Below are 13,756 nucleotides of genomic sequence, written 5' to 3' on the forward strand. Positions count from 1 at the left end.
CAACAATTGGCTTCAGGTCACATGGCCATTTATATACGGTAGTTGCCCTGGGGAAGGTGGTAGGACTCTCAGGGGAGGGGGGAGGTGTCAGAGCTGGGAGTTTTGCGGGGCTCGGTGCAGTGGGGTTTTGGTGGGGCCTCTTTCCTTCTCCAGAGCGCAATCTCCTCCCGCGATTCGGCGTCACGTCATGTCACGTTGTCATGGCGAAGCGTCTTCACATGATTGCAGGAGGAGATGACGGCTCTGAGTGGAAGGTAAGAGGCGCTTACAGAGGCCCCGGCGCTCTAACCCGGCAACCCGTTCAAATGTGGGGAAGAGCGTGGGGCCTCTGTAAGCGTAGGGCTTGATGTAGTGGCACAGATGGCACCGCCATCAAGACGTCCCTGCCATGGTGGTAGAGGTTAACCCCTTGTTTTCTTAGTGGTTAGTGCATGACAATATTTGCTAGCCCTGTACGTAGCCGACAGGGTAGTTAGAATAGTTTAACGCAATTATTAACTCTTTTGGTGCCTGGGTTACTGCTTGATTGCCACAGGCATCAAAGGCCTTCATTTATTTTCTACCATAGAGTTACGTAATAATGTATATTCCATAGCCCTGTGGTAGAAATATCACATTACCCTCCCCATTTTATTGCAATGTGGTAATTAACTGCTTATTATTAGTTGCATCTATCGCTGCATCACCACTCTACTTAAAATATCGCACCTGGTCAAATTTAACCGCAGTCTTGATGACTTAGGCCATGCGGTAACGCGACATTTTCTTTTCGTTTTAACGGGTGCGATAATAAAATTCACACCTGTATCAACAGAGTTTGATGACTCTGGGCCTTTGACATGAATGTGCTGGGAGGCGTCTTCCAGCAGCAGAAGGTGCCTTATGACATAGCACTGCTTAGTACATACAGCCCTATGTCTTGGCCCCGCGTTTTCACGTTGGTGTCATTAACACCTTTTACAAGTTTATGTAGTAATGTACAAGGGTACTACTATTTGCCTTTGCTCTACTTACTTGCTTATATACTCTGCCTTTAAAAGTATACCACATGTTCTGCATTTGAAACAGCCCAGATGCCAGTGTTTTTCCAATGCTACCAAGGACTGTCCATTTTTAATTTCCAGACCGCAGTTCCCACAATCTGCAAAACAGACAAAATGCCATTAGAGTCAGTCTTATAATGAAGACTAAGGCCTCGGTCCCGCTGCGCTCGTTGGCGCGGGCGGCAATGTCGCGAGTTCCCCACCAGCAGGGGAATCCTCGCGAGCCGGTCCCGGTCCCCACTGGCGCCACAGCTGACTACACGCTGTCGCGCGTCAGCCGCTGGAGACACCAGAGAATGGTGTTTCCTAGCTTTGACGCGTGACGTGTGTGGCTGTGAGCCAATGGGGAGGGGAGGCTGCGGGAGGAGGAGAGGCTTCGGGGAGCGGGGAGGAGTGTGGAGTGAAAGCAGGTGAGTGCCTTTCTCTGTGTGTGTGTCTGAGTGCGTGCCTGTCTGTGTGTGTATGTGTCTGAGTGCGTGAGTGCCTGTCTGTGTGTGTGTGTGCCCGAGTGCCTGCCTCTGTCTGTGTGTGTGTGTGTGTGTATGAGTGCGTGAGTGCCTGCCTGTGTGTGCGCGCGTGTGTGTGTGTGTGTGTGTGTATGAGTGCGTGAGTGCCTGCCTGTGTGTGTGTGTGCGCGTGTATGAATGAGTGCCTGCGTGTGTGTGTGTTTAAACTTACCTTCCAGCTCCAGCCCGAGTCCGTGGAGGGAGGGGGGGGAGTAGCGGGTCCCTCCGCTCAAGCCACGCCCCCCTCCCTGTCAAACCGCCCACCTCCCGCCCACCTCCCGATCAAACCTCCCACCTCCCGCCCACCTCCCGATCAAACCTCCCACCTCCCGCCCACCTCCCGCTCCGGCTCCCGCTCCCTACAGACCGCAGATCGCGGTCTGTGTATCTCAGCGCACCGCCTGTCAGCAGCGCAGGTGCGCTGACTCTGGGAGCGGGGCCTTAGCCTAAGGCTGCGTCCCCGCTGGCGCTGAGCGCGCTGTGCTTGCCGCTTTTACTGACATATGTCTATATGTGGAAGATCCCGCTCACGTGGTGCGCGCGCTCGTGCACGCACGCTCACACCAGCTTGGCGCATGAGTAAACTAAAAAAATTAAGAGCGCTCAACTTGCCCGCAAAGCCCCCCCCCCCGCTTGCAAAATAGGCAGGACACCCGGCTCTTGAGTTGGTGATGTCATCGCTCTCAAGCATGAGCGCGGTCAGCATGAGCGCGGTCAGCATCAGTGGGTACGCTGGCTTAGAGGTTCGCTTTTCTTGGAGATGCTGAATCCTGGAGATAATGGGCCATAGCTACTAAGCACTTCTACTCCTTAAGACACTTCTATCTCTGGAAGACATTATATTGTGTCTTCCAACGCCAGAAAGTATGTTATAGAATAGCACCACTTAGTAATTATGGACCAGTATATCTATCCCTGGGTATCTTTGCTGTTCTACAGTATTCCTTACTGAAGGCTTCTCTAGAAAACACGTTTGTTCACTCTCAGCGTTTTGCATTTTCTGTGCGTGCCCTCTCTGGGGTAAAGATTTGGAAAGTACTGTATAGCTCAGGGATGGGCAACTCCAGTCCTCAAGGGCCACCAACAGGTTAGGTTTTCAGGATCAAAACAGAACAGGCTTTGCAATATTGCTGTGACGGTTCAGGGGATTCCTTCCCATTCATGTGGCCCTGATGTCACACGCTCACCTACCCTCTTTGTCCATTCTCCTGCCAGCCTCCCTTCTTGTACCAACTCCTGTCCCTCTCCGGCAGCCTCTGACGCCGTTCCGTTACCACGGCACGCGCCCCGCAAGACTCGCGCACCCGCGTGGTCCCCGACTCCCTGCTGCGGCGTTCCCCACTCTCAGCCCCCCTCGGTATCTGCGCCTATCCCCTTACCTCCGGCGGCTGTTCCCTCCATTCCCCCATCCTCCTCTGCAGGTGTCCCCGCGGCACGGCGCACACGCTCCTCTTGTAGGGGTTTCCAGTGTCCTGACTCCTCCTCCCATACCCTGCAAGTGATCTCCCTTACTGGTTCCCCTGTCTCCTCCTCTTCTTCTCCTCACCTATCCCTGCTGTCTCCCACTTCACCCTCTGCTCCTCCTCTCTCTCCTATTGGTGTTCCCTCCTTTATAACCCCTGTCTGTCCTTTCTATCGTTGCTCTGCATAGCTTGTGTTATCCCTGTGTGTGCAGTCCTATGCTTGGCTCTCCTCTGTGTTCCAGCCTGTTCCTGCTTCTGCTTATCTCAGGATCTCCCTGGTTTGACCTCAGCTTGTCCTGGACTACCCTGCTCTCTGTTGCCCTTGAACCCTGCTTACGAACTCTACCTTGCTGACCTATGTACCCCTGGACTTTGGCTTACGAACTTGACGACTCTGACTTCTGGATCCCTGGACTCTGGCACACGGACATCACTATCCTTACTCTGTACTCCCAAGGCGTTGCAAGTATCACTAACTATCTTTCAACAGGCCCGGCAACGCCATACCACACTCCGGGCACACCCTCCTTGCTGTGTTGGTGCGTGGTAATACCCTTCCCACCTCAGTATTATGGTCTTGCCAGGTCTGCGGGCATACAGGCGTGACAATTGCACTGGTGATCTTGGAGTATGGATGAGTTAACAACTTAAATCTTTAATAGGTAAATAGATTTAAAAAAATAGGTGAATGAAATGAACATTTATACACCAATATTTAAAACTAGTCCAGGCCAAGTCCAAATATATTACGACCAGGCATATAGTGGCTATAGGCAGTGTACTGCTAGGGTTCACAGTAGTAAGTGACACCAATTGAAATCGTTATATTGCCTACTTGTATCCAGAATGTCAAAAGGTAAAAAGTGTTAGCAGAGGTTAATGACCATCTGGTCTTTACAAAGAGTTAAAGTACAAACCAATTCACAATATAGAGAACCGTGGACGTGGTTACCAGGCTGGGTGGATAGATAGTTGCAATCATCTTCGTCTCAGAGTTAGAGTATACCAGAGACCTAATGGTGATCTTAGAGAACTGAATCTTAATATAATAATAGTTCAGTAATCTATTGTATTGTTTTGTATTGTATGTCTTTATTTATATAGCGCCAGAAGTGTACTCAGCGCTTCACAAAGAATACAGTACAGGGAATTATAATAATACAATAAGTGCAGCAAAATCAGACAATAGGAAAGGAAATCCCTGCCCCGAAGAGCTTACAATCGAAGAGGTTTGATGGGGAACTTACAGACACAGCAGGTGAGGGAATAAGAGCTGCGTCCAGCAGCTACAAGGTTAAACAAGGCTAGAGTTTCAAGCTGTATACTGATAAACAGCTTCTACGTGGTCCTTGTGAAGCAGTAGAAACAGCACGGGACAAAGACTTCAAATGTAGCAGTTGGAGTTTAGACATAAAAGTTCATTGGAAACAACACAGCCATCAAACCCTTAAACCTCCTTCCCAGAAACTGTACTTAAAGGTTAGGGAAGACGCTACACTTACAGTATAAGCAGAGTGCCTATTCCAAGCCAAAGCTAGAGTTATTAGCAACAAATACAGCTGGAATGGATATAGTCTGCCATCAGGTATCTAAGTAAGTAACCAGGAGCCCCCAGACAATGAAACGGGACCGCCTAGGAATAGAGAGGATGACGCAATGACGTCATACACGTGACCTGACACACGTTTCACGTCGCTCTGAAGCTGCTTCAGCACAGGTGGCTCAATCAGTGGCTCAGTTAATGACTGAGCCATCTGTGCTGAAGCAAGGATATCCTAAAAACCTGCCCTGTTGGTGGCCCTTGAGAACTGGAGTTGCCCACCCCTGGTATAGCTCATCTTCAGAATCATGTACAGCAGGCGAAAGGGGAGCCATTTTCTCTCACTGGTAGCAACATATTAGGGAGATTGACACCTTTCACTGTGTGATTAACTCTCTCCCATAGCCCACGGCTCCTATTTTCCATTGAGAATGTGTCAAAGAGATAGGTGTCATAACTCAGCTGCTTCTTGCTAATCAGACAGGAGTTTACTAGTCTAATGAAATTATTAGCTACGAATAGGTATAGACATAACATGGATAAGAATCAGCAGTGTAATAGTGGAACAGTATTACATAAAAGGCTGAACTTGAGCCCAATTATCATGTCATCTCTACAAATGTAGAGGGGAAATTTGAAAGTAATCAGCTTTAGCATCTCAGAGGTTTTAAAAAAATAGGGTTACTATATGTCAGTTCTTTGACTTGTTTGCTTCTTTCTTTCTTATACTTTATTAATCACACAGATTAATTTTCCTTATTGTCCTTTCTCCTGCACTCTCTCCATTTTCCAACCTTTCCACTCATGTTAAGAACCAATACTCAAAAAAGGCTCACCCTCCGATTCATTTTTTGAGGGATAATGCATTTTTTGTTTGAAATAAAACGACCAAACATCTGATCAATTGCACACTTTTGCAAAAAGTTTGAAAAAACTTGAAAATGTTTAAATATATATAGAGATAGAGATAGAGAGAGAGAGAGAGAGAGAGAGAGAGAGAGAGAGAGAGAGAGAGAGAGAGAGAGAGAGAGAGACCTACAGTTTGAAGATGCAAAGCCAGCAGTACAACCAACTTCACACTGATGATACCTACGGTATTAAGGTTGAAACATACCTGTGAATGGTTTCTCTGGCTTTGCATCTGATTCCCATGCTGTGCTTTTAAAGCTGTGTTCACAGCGAGCATTAGCTTATATGGGCTCCATGTAACAATGGTTATTGAGGCAAAAAGTGACACTGTGTGCTCATTTGCATGTCATTTCCCAGAATCCCTTGCTGCAGTGGAAGCACTGTATGCTGGGGATAATGGTGAAAGGCAGCGTTGCAGACCTGCCTAAGATATGGGAATGTGCTCACAAGTGATCTTTTTATTTGCTATATGCAATACGGTGAAGGTTTCTTGTTGCCTTTTTCACCCACTATAACTTAAAACATGACATGCAGATGAGCATACAGTTGTATTTACATTTGCATATTTGCTTTGCTGTGGAGGGTTTTTGTCACTTTTTTTTACGCACCATAACTTAACTCAGTATTATGGTTGGCCTATCCGTTAGCTTCTTTGCATACCCAGTTAATCAACCCCACACTGATGAGACCCATTAAGGTCGAAATAGCTGTCTGTGGGTGGTTTTCTGGGTATGCACCTTAACCCTGGCTGTGCTCAAAGCTGTGACCATGCAGCAAGCTTACGCCTATAGGGAACCATGTTAAAAATGGTTTTTGAAGCAAAAAGTGGCACTGTGTGCTCATTTGCATGTCATTTCCCAGAATCCCTTGCTGCAGTGGAACTGCTGTGTGCTGGGTGATAATGGGGAAAGGCGGGGTTGCAGACCTGCCTAGGACATGCAGATGAGCATACAGTTGTATTTACATTTGCATATTTGCTTTGCTGTGGATGGTTTTTGTCACTTTTTTTACTCACCATAACTTAACTCAGTATTATATATATATAAAAAATAAATTTGTAACATTTTTAGAACCAAAACCACATCCATTTTAAGAACCAAAACACTAGTGACATCGCCCGTCCTTAGTAAATATGCCCCATTATCTTCATAGGATTCACCATTACAATTCTGTTTGTGAATTATTCTGTTTTAGCATTAGATCACACATCACACATCAGATCACATACAATCCCATCACAGTATATACAAATATAGCATGCAGTTGAATACTACAAATGTTAAATAAATAATCAAATATCTGTAAAGATGAACTTACTTCTCAAAGCCTGAACTGAGAAGTTACTGTTCCCAACAGTTGGAGACACAGAACATTTTTGGCATACGCACTCCTTGCCATTAAAAGTCACACGGTCACCAGGGGGGAAAGGGTTCCTGAAAAAGAATGAATTCATACTTTGTTTGTGAGATGGTCTTCTTTAGGATGTATATTTCCAACATAACAAGAATCAAAGCCGATTTAGAATTCCATAGTCCAGTAAATTCCACAAAATGTGCAATGCCAACCAAAATACTGGAGCTGAATTTAGGAACTATTTTTAAATTGTGAAAATAAATAATGTTATCTGTGAAAATATTTGATATGCCACTATCTAACATCTGTACAAGTTGTTCTCAAAAAGCCTAATTCTTTATATTGAACTTTCCACAACAAAGTAATCGAGTCTAACATTCATACAAAGTAAATATGATTATACTAGCAAACGTGTTTTGCTTGTCCAGTGAATTTCTAATCATTCACATATTAAATACAGAAGTTACATAGTTACATAGTAGATGAGGTTAAAAAAAAGGTCATACTGTATGTCCATTAAGTTTAAACTCTGTTAAATTTAGACGTTTACAGTATTTTAATCCAGAGGAAGGCAAACAAAAAACCCCAGTGAAACATTATCCAATGATATCTCATAAGGGGAAAATTAATCCCCCCCTGACTTCAATAAAGCAATCAGATTTCTCCCTGGATCAACATCCTTCCCATGTTTAATTATTTTGTATATCCCTGTATTTTCTAAAAAGATGTCCAACCTTTTTTTTGAAGATATCTATTGTATCTGTCATCACAGTCTCCATGGTTAATGAATTCCACATTTTAACTGCCCTTACTGTACAGAACCCTTTCCTTTGTTGCTGGTGAAATCTCCTTTTCTCCAACCTTAAGGAATGACCCTGTGTTGTTTGTACTGTCCTTGGTAAGAATAGTTCTTTTGAAAGCTCCTTGTATTGAACGCGAATATATTTGTATATAGTTATCATATCCCCCTCTTACACTTCTCTTTTAAAATGTAAACAAATCTAATTTGGCTACCTCATAAGTCAAATTTTCCAACCCTTTTATTAATGGGGTGGCTCTTCTCTGCACTTTTTCTAGTTCCATGTTTTTTTTTTTTTTATGGGGTGGGGACCAAAACTGTACTCCATATGTGGTCTTACTAATGCTTTATACCAGGAGTGTGCAAACTGTTTGCCCTGCACCCCGTCTGCTCTCCCCCAAAGAACGTTTTGCCTTGCGCCTCCACTTACTTTCTCAAGGGTGTCAAATGATGCCGCGGGGTCATGTGATATCATGTGACCCCGCGGCATCATTTGACACCGTATTGTCATGGCGACGTGTCACCCAAAAGCCATCTGAGTCAAGGTAAGAGAGAGTTACAGAGGCTTCGCACGGTCCCCCGGAATTTAATTTAAATGCTTTGAGGAAGAGTGTGGGGCCTCTGCAAGCGCCGCCCCCCCCAAAAGCATCTCGTGCTCACCCCCAGATTGCGCACACCTGCTTATTACAGTGACATGATTATGCTTATTTCCCTTCCATCCATACAACGTTTAATGCAAGATAAGATCATATTTGTCTTTGTAGCTACTGCCTGACATTGGGCACTATTGCTAAGCCTGCTGTCTACAAGCACTCCTAAATCCTTCTCCATTAAAGATTGGCCAAATGTTGCCAAATTTCATTTGTAAGTTGCTTGTTTATTCTTGTTTCCCAAATGCATAACCTTACATTTATCTGTATTAAATCTCATCTGCAATTTACCTGCTCAAGTATCCAGTGTATCCAAGTCCTTCTGGAGAGAAATTACATCCTGCTTTGATTTTACTACCTTGCACAATTTAGTGTCATCAGCAAAGACGGAGACTTTGCTCTCTATGACAACCTCAAGGTCATAAATAAACAAGCTAAAAAGTAGGGGTCCCTGTACCGATCCGTGAGGTACTCCACTTACAACTTTAGCCCAAACTGAAAAAGTTCCAATTATAACAACTCTGTTGTCTATCCTTCAACCATTTTTCACTCCAGGTGCAAATATTTTTTACTGAGACCAATTTCCTTTATGTTGTACATTAACCTCTTCTATGGCACCATATCAAACGCCTTTGCAAAATCTAAGCAGACCAGTGCATTACCCTGGTCTAAATTCCAACTTACCTCCTCATGGAACCTAATAAGGTTAGTTTGGCATGACCTATCCTTCATAAATCCATGCTGACTTTTACTAATATTTTTTTTTAATCCATTAGGTATTCCTGAATATTATCCTGTAATAAACCTTCAAGTAGCTTCCTCACTATTGATGTCAGGCTTACAGGTCTGTAATTTCCCGGTAGTGATCTAGCTCTCTGTTTACATATGTAAACCACGTCTACTTTACGGCAATCTTGTGGCACTGAACCTGTGTATAAGTGGGTAAATAGTACATAGATAAAAAATAGATAATAGTAAAGTGAATCAACTTAATCACTGAACCAAAGTTAGACTTCTTTTAAAGGAGACAACAGGGGGAGGGTAGGGAGTGATCACAGAACCATACTAATTGAGTGGATTAAATAAATGTAATGGCTGGACCCCCCTTGTCTGACCCACCCAATCTCACATTGGCCCGTGTGGTCTAACCGGTCCCCATTACAAGGTTGTGTGTGGTGGTGCACCTGCAAGTAACAGGACTCCTGAGTCTCCCGCTTGATGGTATTAGGGGATGTCATCAGGACAGGTAGCTGAGGTAGTGGGTGCGAGTCCAACTTACTTCATGTGCAGCGCCTCCACCTCATCAGGATCTATGCTTCCGCAGGGAGATGGTCCTGGTGAGGAACTCCTTCTCGGTGGTGACTGCCACTGTTGAGTAATCTCACACTCACACAGTGGGGGTTTCTTTGAACAAGACATCTTTATTGTAGATTGGGATGTAGCAGACTGCCCCATGCAGCTGCCGGCTCTAGCCGCACATCTCTCCGTGCTGTCCCTTTGCCAGGTACGCCCTCCCGTATTGAAGTGGGTTTCCCTTTCTCCTAGGGAGATCACCACTGCGCCAGGTCCCTGGACACAGTGTGGCTTAGACAGACTCGATCGGTCACTCTGCCACCGCTAGTTACAGCACTAGGGTCACAAAAGTATTCCTCCAATCCCTTATGCAGGAAGATACATTCTACCAGATGCTTCTCTGCCAACCTTGCAACAACACTAACTGACAGTGTTGTGCCCATTATACTTCAGGGGGCAGGCGCATCTCTGATGTCACTATCCAGGGACTCAGAGCATACAGCCACGCCCTTCCTTACACAGGGCACCACACCAGGGTGTGAGGGAAAACCTCCATAACTACTGCTGGCAGGCCTGTACTTACCAGGACTTACTGCCAACAGGGAAGATGTATGCAGTCATTATTATGCATGGCTACATACTCCCCCTGGTTAATACCCACCGACCCGGCTGGGACCTAAATTTGGTGTACCTTGCGCCAGGAAACACTGCAAAAGAACACACAAATAACATGGCAAACATCATCACATTGACATAATAATGCAAGCCCATCTCACTCCTGACCAGCAGGGAGCGCTAAAGAAAACAGCAGACCACTCTATTTTGTTACTCAATAATAATGTCGAGGATCTGGCTTCTTCACCTCCCGCCCCGTGGCATCATGCACAGTCACGCTGTATTCCCGTGGTATCCCTCGCTCATTGTAATACACCACTTTGTGCATGTACATACTGCGTCCTATTTTCCAGACCCGCATAAGCTGGGACACCCTCTGCTCGGCCTGCATTCCTTTAATGGCTCCCCCTTTCTCTACGATATAGTATTGGATATCGTTCTTAAGCCATCTCTCCCTATTCTCAACCACCCCCTCCCTTTCTAGGATAAATAGGGTGCGGTCGAACCAGGCTACATACCCCTCGTACAACGGTGCCCATCACCTAGTTTCCTTCCGTTCTTCGGAGCTAGAGTCTATAGACTCCTCTATGGACTCATCAGGCCCACCAGAAGATACCCCGGACGTACCCTCAGATCGCTCGACAACTCCTTTTTTACTGTGAGGTGTTTCTAACGGTAATGCTTAGCACACTAGGGCAATCACTGGATACCGACACTTGTCGGGACATCCTCCCTCCTCCCTCCGACCCATCATCCGAAGTTCCCAAGTCCAGGCTTCCAGTCCGATCCTCGGAAGGACCCCGTGACTCCCCGGACAACCCTAAGCTAGAACTGGACCCAAATAAAATAGTGACGGGGACAGGGGCTTTAGCTAAGGCCTTGGGGCTAACCTTGGGTGTGGACGGGGTTTGGGGACGGGACCGAACAGTAGGCATTGACAGGGTTACGACCTGCTCTCCAGCGATACCTGCCTTAACGTCGCCACAAAGTCCGTTCTTGTCTCCAGCAGCTGGGCTTCTTGTTCTGCAACTCGAACGCCCGTTTCCCCTGGTAGTAGGAGATCGTCTTCCGCTGCTCGACCGCAGAGGCGCCACCATCTCCCACTCGATGCCGCTCTGGTCATCCAGAACCACCTCCGCACACGCACGTGCTGCGACGCCATCTTGGGTTGGATCCCCAATCGGGATCTCTTCCTCCACGAGGACATCCGGCAACGCCCGTCTGCTGCGCGATCCAGTCTGGCTCTGGACTCGCTCTTCCTGCTCCTCCACCCCTTGGGTCTGCGACAGGCACGGTGTCATCTTAGTACCTCGCAGGGTCGGGGTGGATCGACCTCCGTCCGATCCACTAGTCACCACGGCAGGGTACTGGAGACACTCGACTCCGTGTCTCCACACCACGGGGAATGGCATCCCTCCATGGCGTACCAATAGTATGACAGTCTCTTCTTATGACTGTCTTACTCGACAGCCTAGCACACTCCTCGTCCGAGGATTCTAACTTGCAATTCGGCCGAGGCATCCCAGTAGGAGACCGGCGATGGGCTCCTCGGTGATCACCTCTCCGATGGCTGGGTTTCTCCGTCGGAAGCACCAGACCTGACTCCGACTCCGCGGGACTTGCACTCTTGTTCCATAGTGCTCCCGGCTGCTCCTCTATCGGCATCGGGACATTTCCGGTCACTCCCACAGCTTGCACCGGTACAAACGTGGTCATGGGCCACATGTACTGCAGTCCACAGTGGGGGCATCGGGCCTCGCTGCCCACGGCTCCGCCCGGCAGTCTGCACTGCAGGCAAAGACACGCCACAGTCTCCACACCCTCCACACGGATTACCAGGAAGCCTCCTGGAGCCAAATAGGGGTGAGTGGAGATTACCGGACTCTGGTCCACTTTATCAGCAGCTTCAGCCATCTTTACCAGCGGAGGCACTCGTCTCAGAGGTCTATACTGGTCAATGGCTCTTCGCAACTGAAAGGCATGGGCTGATGTAGCAACCCCTCCTCCCACTTTCTCTGTCGACATCCGGTGGAACCGCAAACCACTCCCCCTGGTTGAAACTAGGGGGATGTCTCGTAGACTTGTAGGCTGACCCAGCACAGGTGCGGAGTGAGTCATAGTCCATGAGGGCGCGGCTCCAGCTTTCGCGCCAAACTCCCCATCGGGGTGGAGTTTTCTCGTTGGCGCCAATCCTGGCCAACAATTAGCAAACTGCAAAGTTGCAAGACTTTCTGCAGCATGCCCACGCGGTGTCCCGGGAACGCGGGAACCGCCATCTTGGTAAGCATTGTCCTTTTTCCCATTGAAGGCAGCGTCTGGCTGTTTGTTAATTGGGGTATAACAAAGTCCATTTCGTTCCTCCCATCGGATCACACTGTCATGCTCATTATTCTCAGGGGTATCATCCCGAGAACAAAAACATGATAAACACGGCGCAGCCACGGCTTTCACGCCATTCCAGAGCAAACACACAAGAGTCTCTCCTGTAGCTTGTTCTTCGTCCACGCACAGTTCATATGCGTGTTCTTCCTCTGACCGCAATCCTGGACCTTCTGCTCTATGCAGATCCTCCATTCTTGTGGTTCTCTCTCCCCGCCATCCTGGACCTTCTGCTCTATGCAGATCCTCCATTCCGACAGGTCTCTCTTGATCGTTGAACACTGAATTCCTGTACATGGAGCTCCGCTCTGCGGGGCAGCTACCACATCCGTACAATAAACATGCCTTGTGCACCACCTTGTGTACCTAACGTAGATCTGACTCGTGTTTGCACTACCTCAGGCTAGGCTCACTCTTTCTGTGTCTACTGTAACACGTTCCTCCAGTCTGTGCTCCTTGGTAAGTGGTCTGGAATGGAGACTAGAGTACTCTGGCTCTTCCATGCAGTACTTTGGGCGTCGACCTACTGTTGGCTAGCCTAGTGCGGAACCTTCCAGAATTCCTGCCCTAAGTTACCAGTTTACCCCTTCAGGCGTCCCCCGCTAGCGCTACCTCAAGGCGACTAGAACAGCAATAGCCCCCGGCTCCAGACTCACTAACCCCTAACGGATCCCAAGGCGTCTTTGCGGCATGCAGCTCCAGCATCTCCCTGACTACCCCTGGCTCCGTCCCACGCAGCACAAAGTGGCAGCAGACACTTTCCCTGTTTCCTAATGTGTGCCTAGAAAAAGCCTGTCCTGTTGACAGGTATCTCAGCAGCGCCTCCAATTGTAACGGCTGGACCCCCCTTGTCTGACCCACCCAATCTCACATTGGCCCGTGTGGTCTAACCGGTCCCCATTACAAGGTCGTGTGTGGTGGTGCACCTGCAAGTAACAGGACTCCTGAGTCTCCCGCTTGATGCAGGAAGATACATTCTACCAGATGCTTCTCTGCCAACCTTGCAACAACACCAACTGACAGTGTTGTGCCCTTTATACTTCAGGGGGCAGGCGCATCTCTGATGTCACTTTCCAGGGACCCAGAGCATACAGCCACTCCCTTCCTTACACAGGGCACCACACCAGGGTGTGAGGGAAAACCTCCATAACTACTGCTGGCAGGCCTGTACTTACCAGGACTTACTGCCAACAGGGAAGATGTATG

General features: G+C 47.7%; 1 protein-coding gene across 9 annotated transcripts in view; it reads right to left on the reverse strand.

The window, feature by feature from the left end:
* Positions 1-13,756, reverse strand: part of ABLIM2 (actin binding LIM protein family member 2) — a 248,534-nt gene that overhangs the window by 109,896 nt on the left and 124,882 nt on the right. For all 9 annotated transcript variants that reach the window (XM_075569883.1, XM_075569890.1, XM_075569935.1 and 6 more), the window contains exons 4-5: positions 6,779-6,894; positions 1,015-1,141 (exon numbers count right to left, since the gene is read on the reverse strand). In XM_075569883.1, coding sequence (XP_075425998.1) covers positions 1,015-1,141; positions 6,779-6,894 — 243 coding nt within the window. The remainder of the gene's footprint in view (positions 1-1,014; positions 1,142-6,778; positions 6,895-13,756) is intronic.

Source organism: Ascaphus truei, chromosome 1 (genome assembly GCF_040206685.1).
Source record: "Ascaphus truei isolate aAscTru1 chromosome 1, aAscTru1.hap1, whole genome shotgun sequence".
Taxonomy (NCBI): Eukaryota; Metazoa; Chordata; class Amphibia; order Anura; family Ascaphidae; genus Ascaphus; species Ascaphus truei.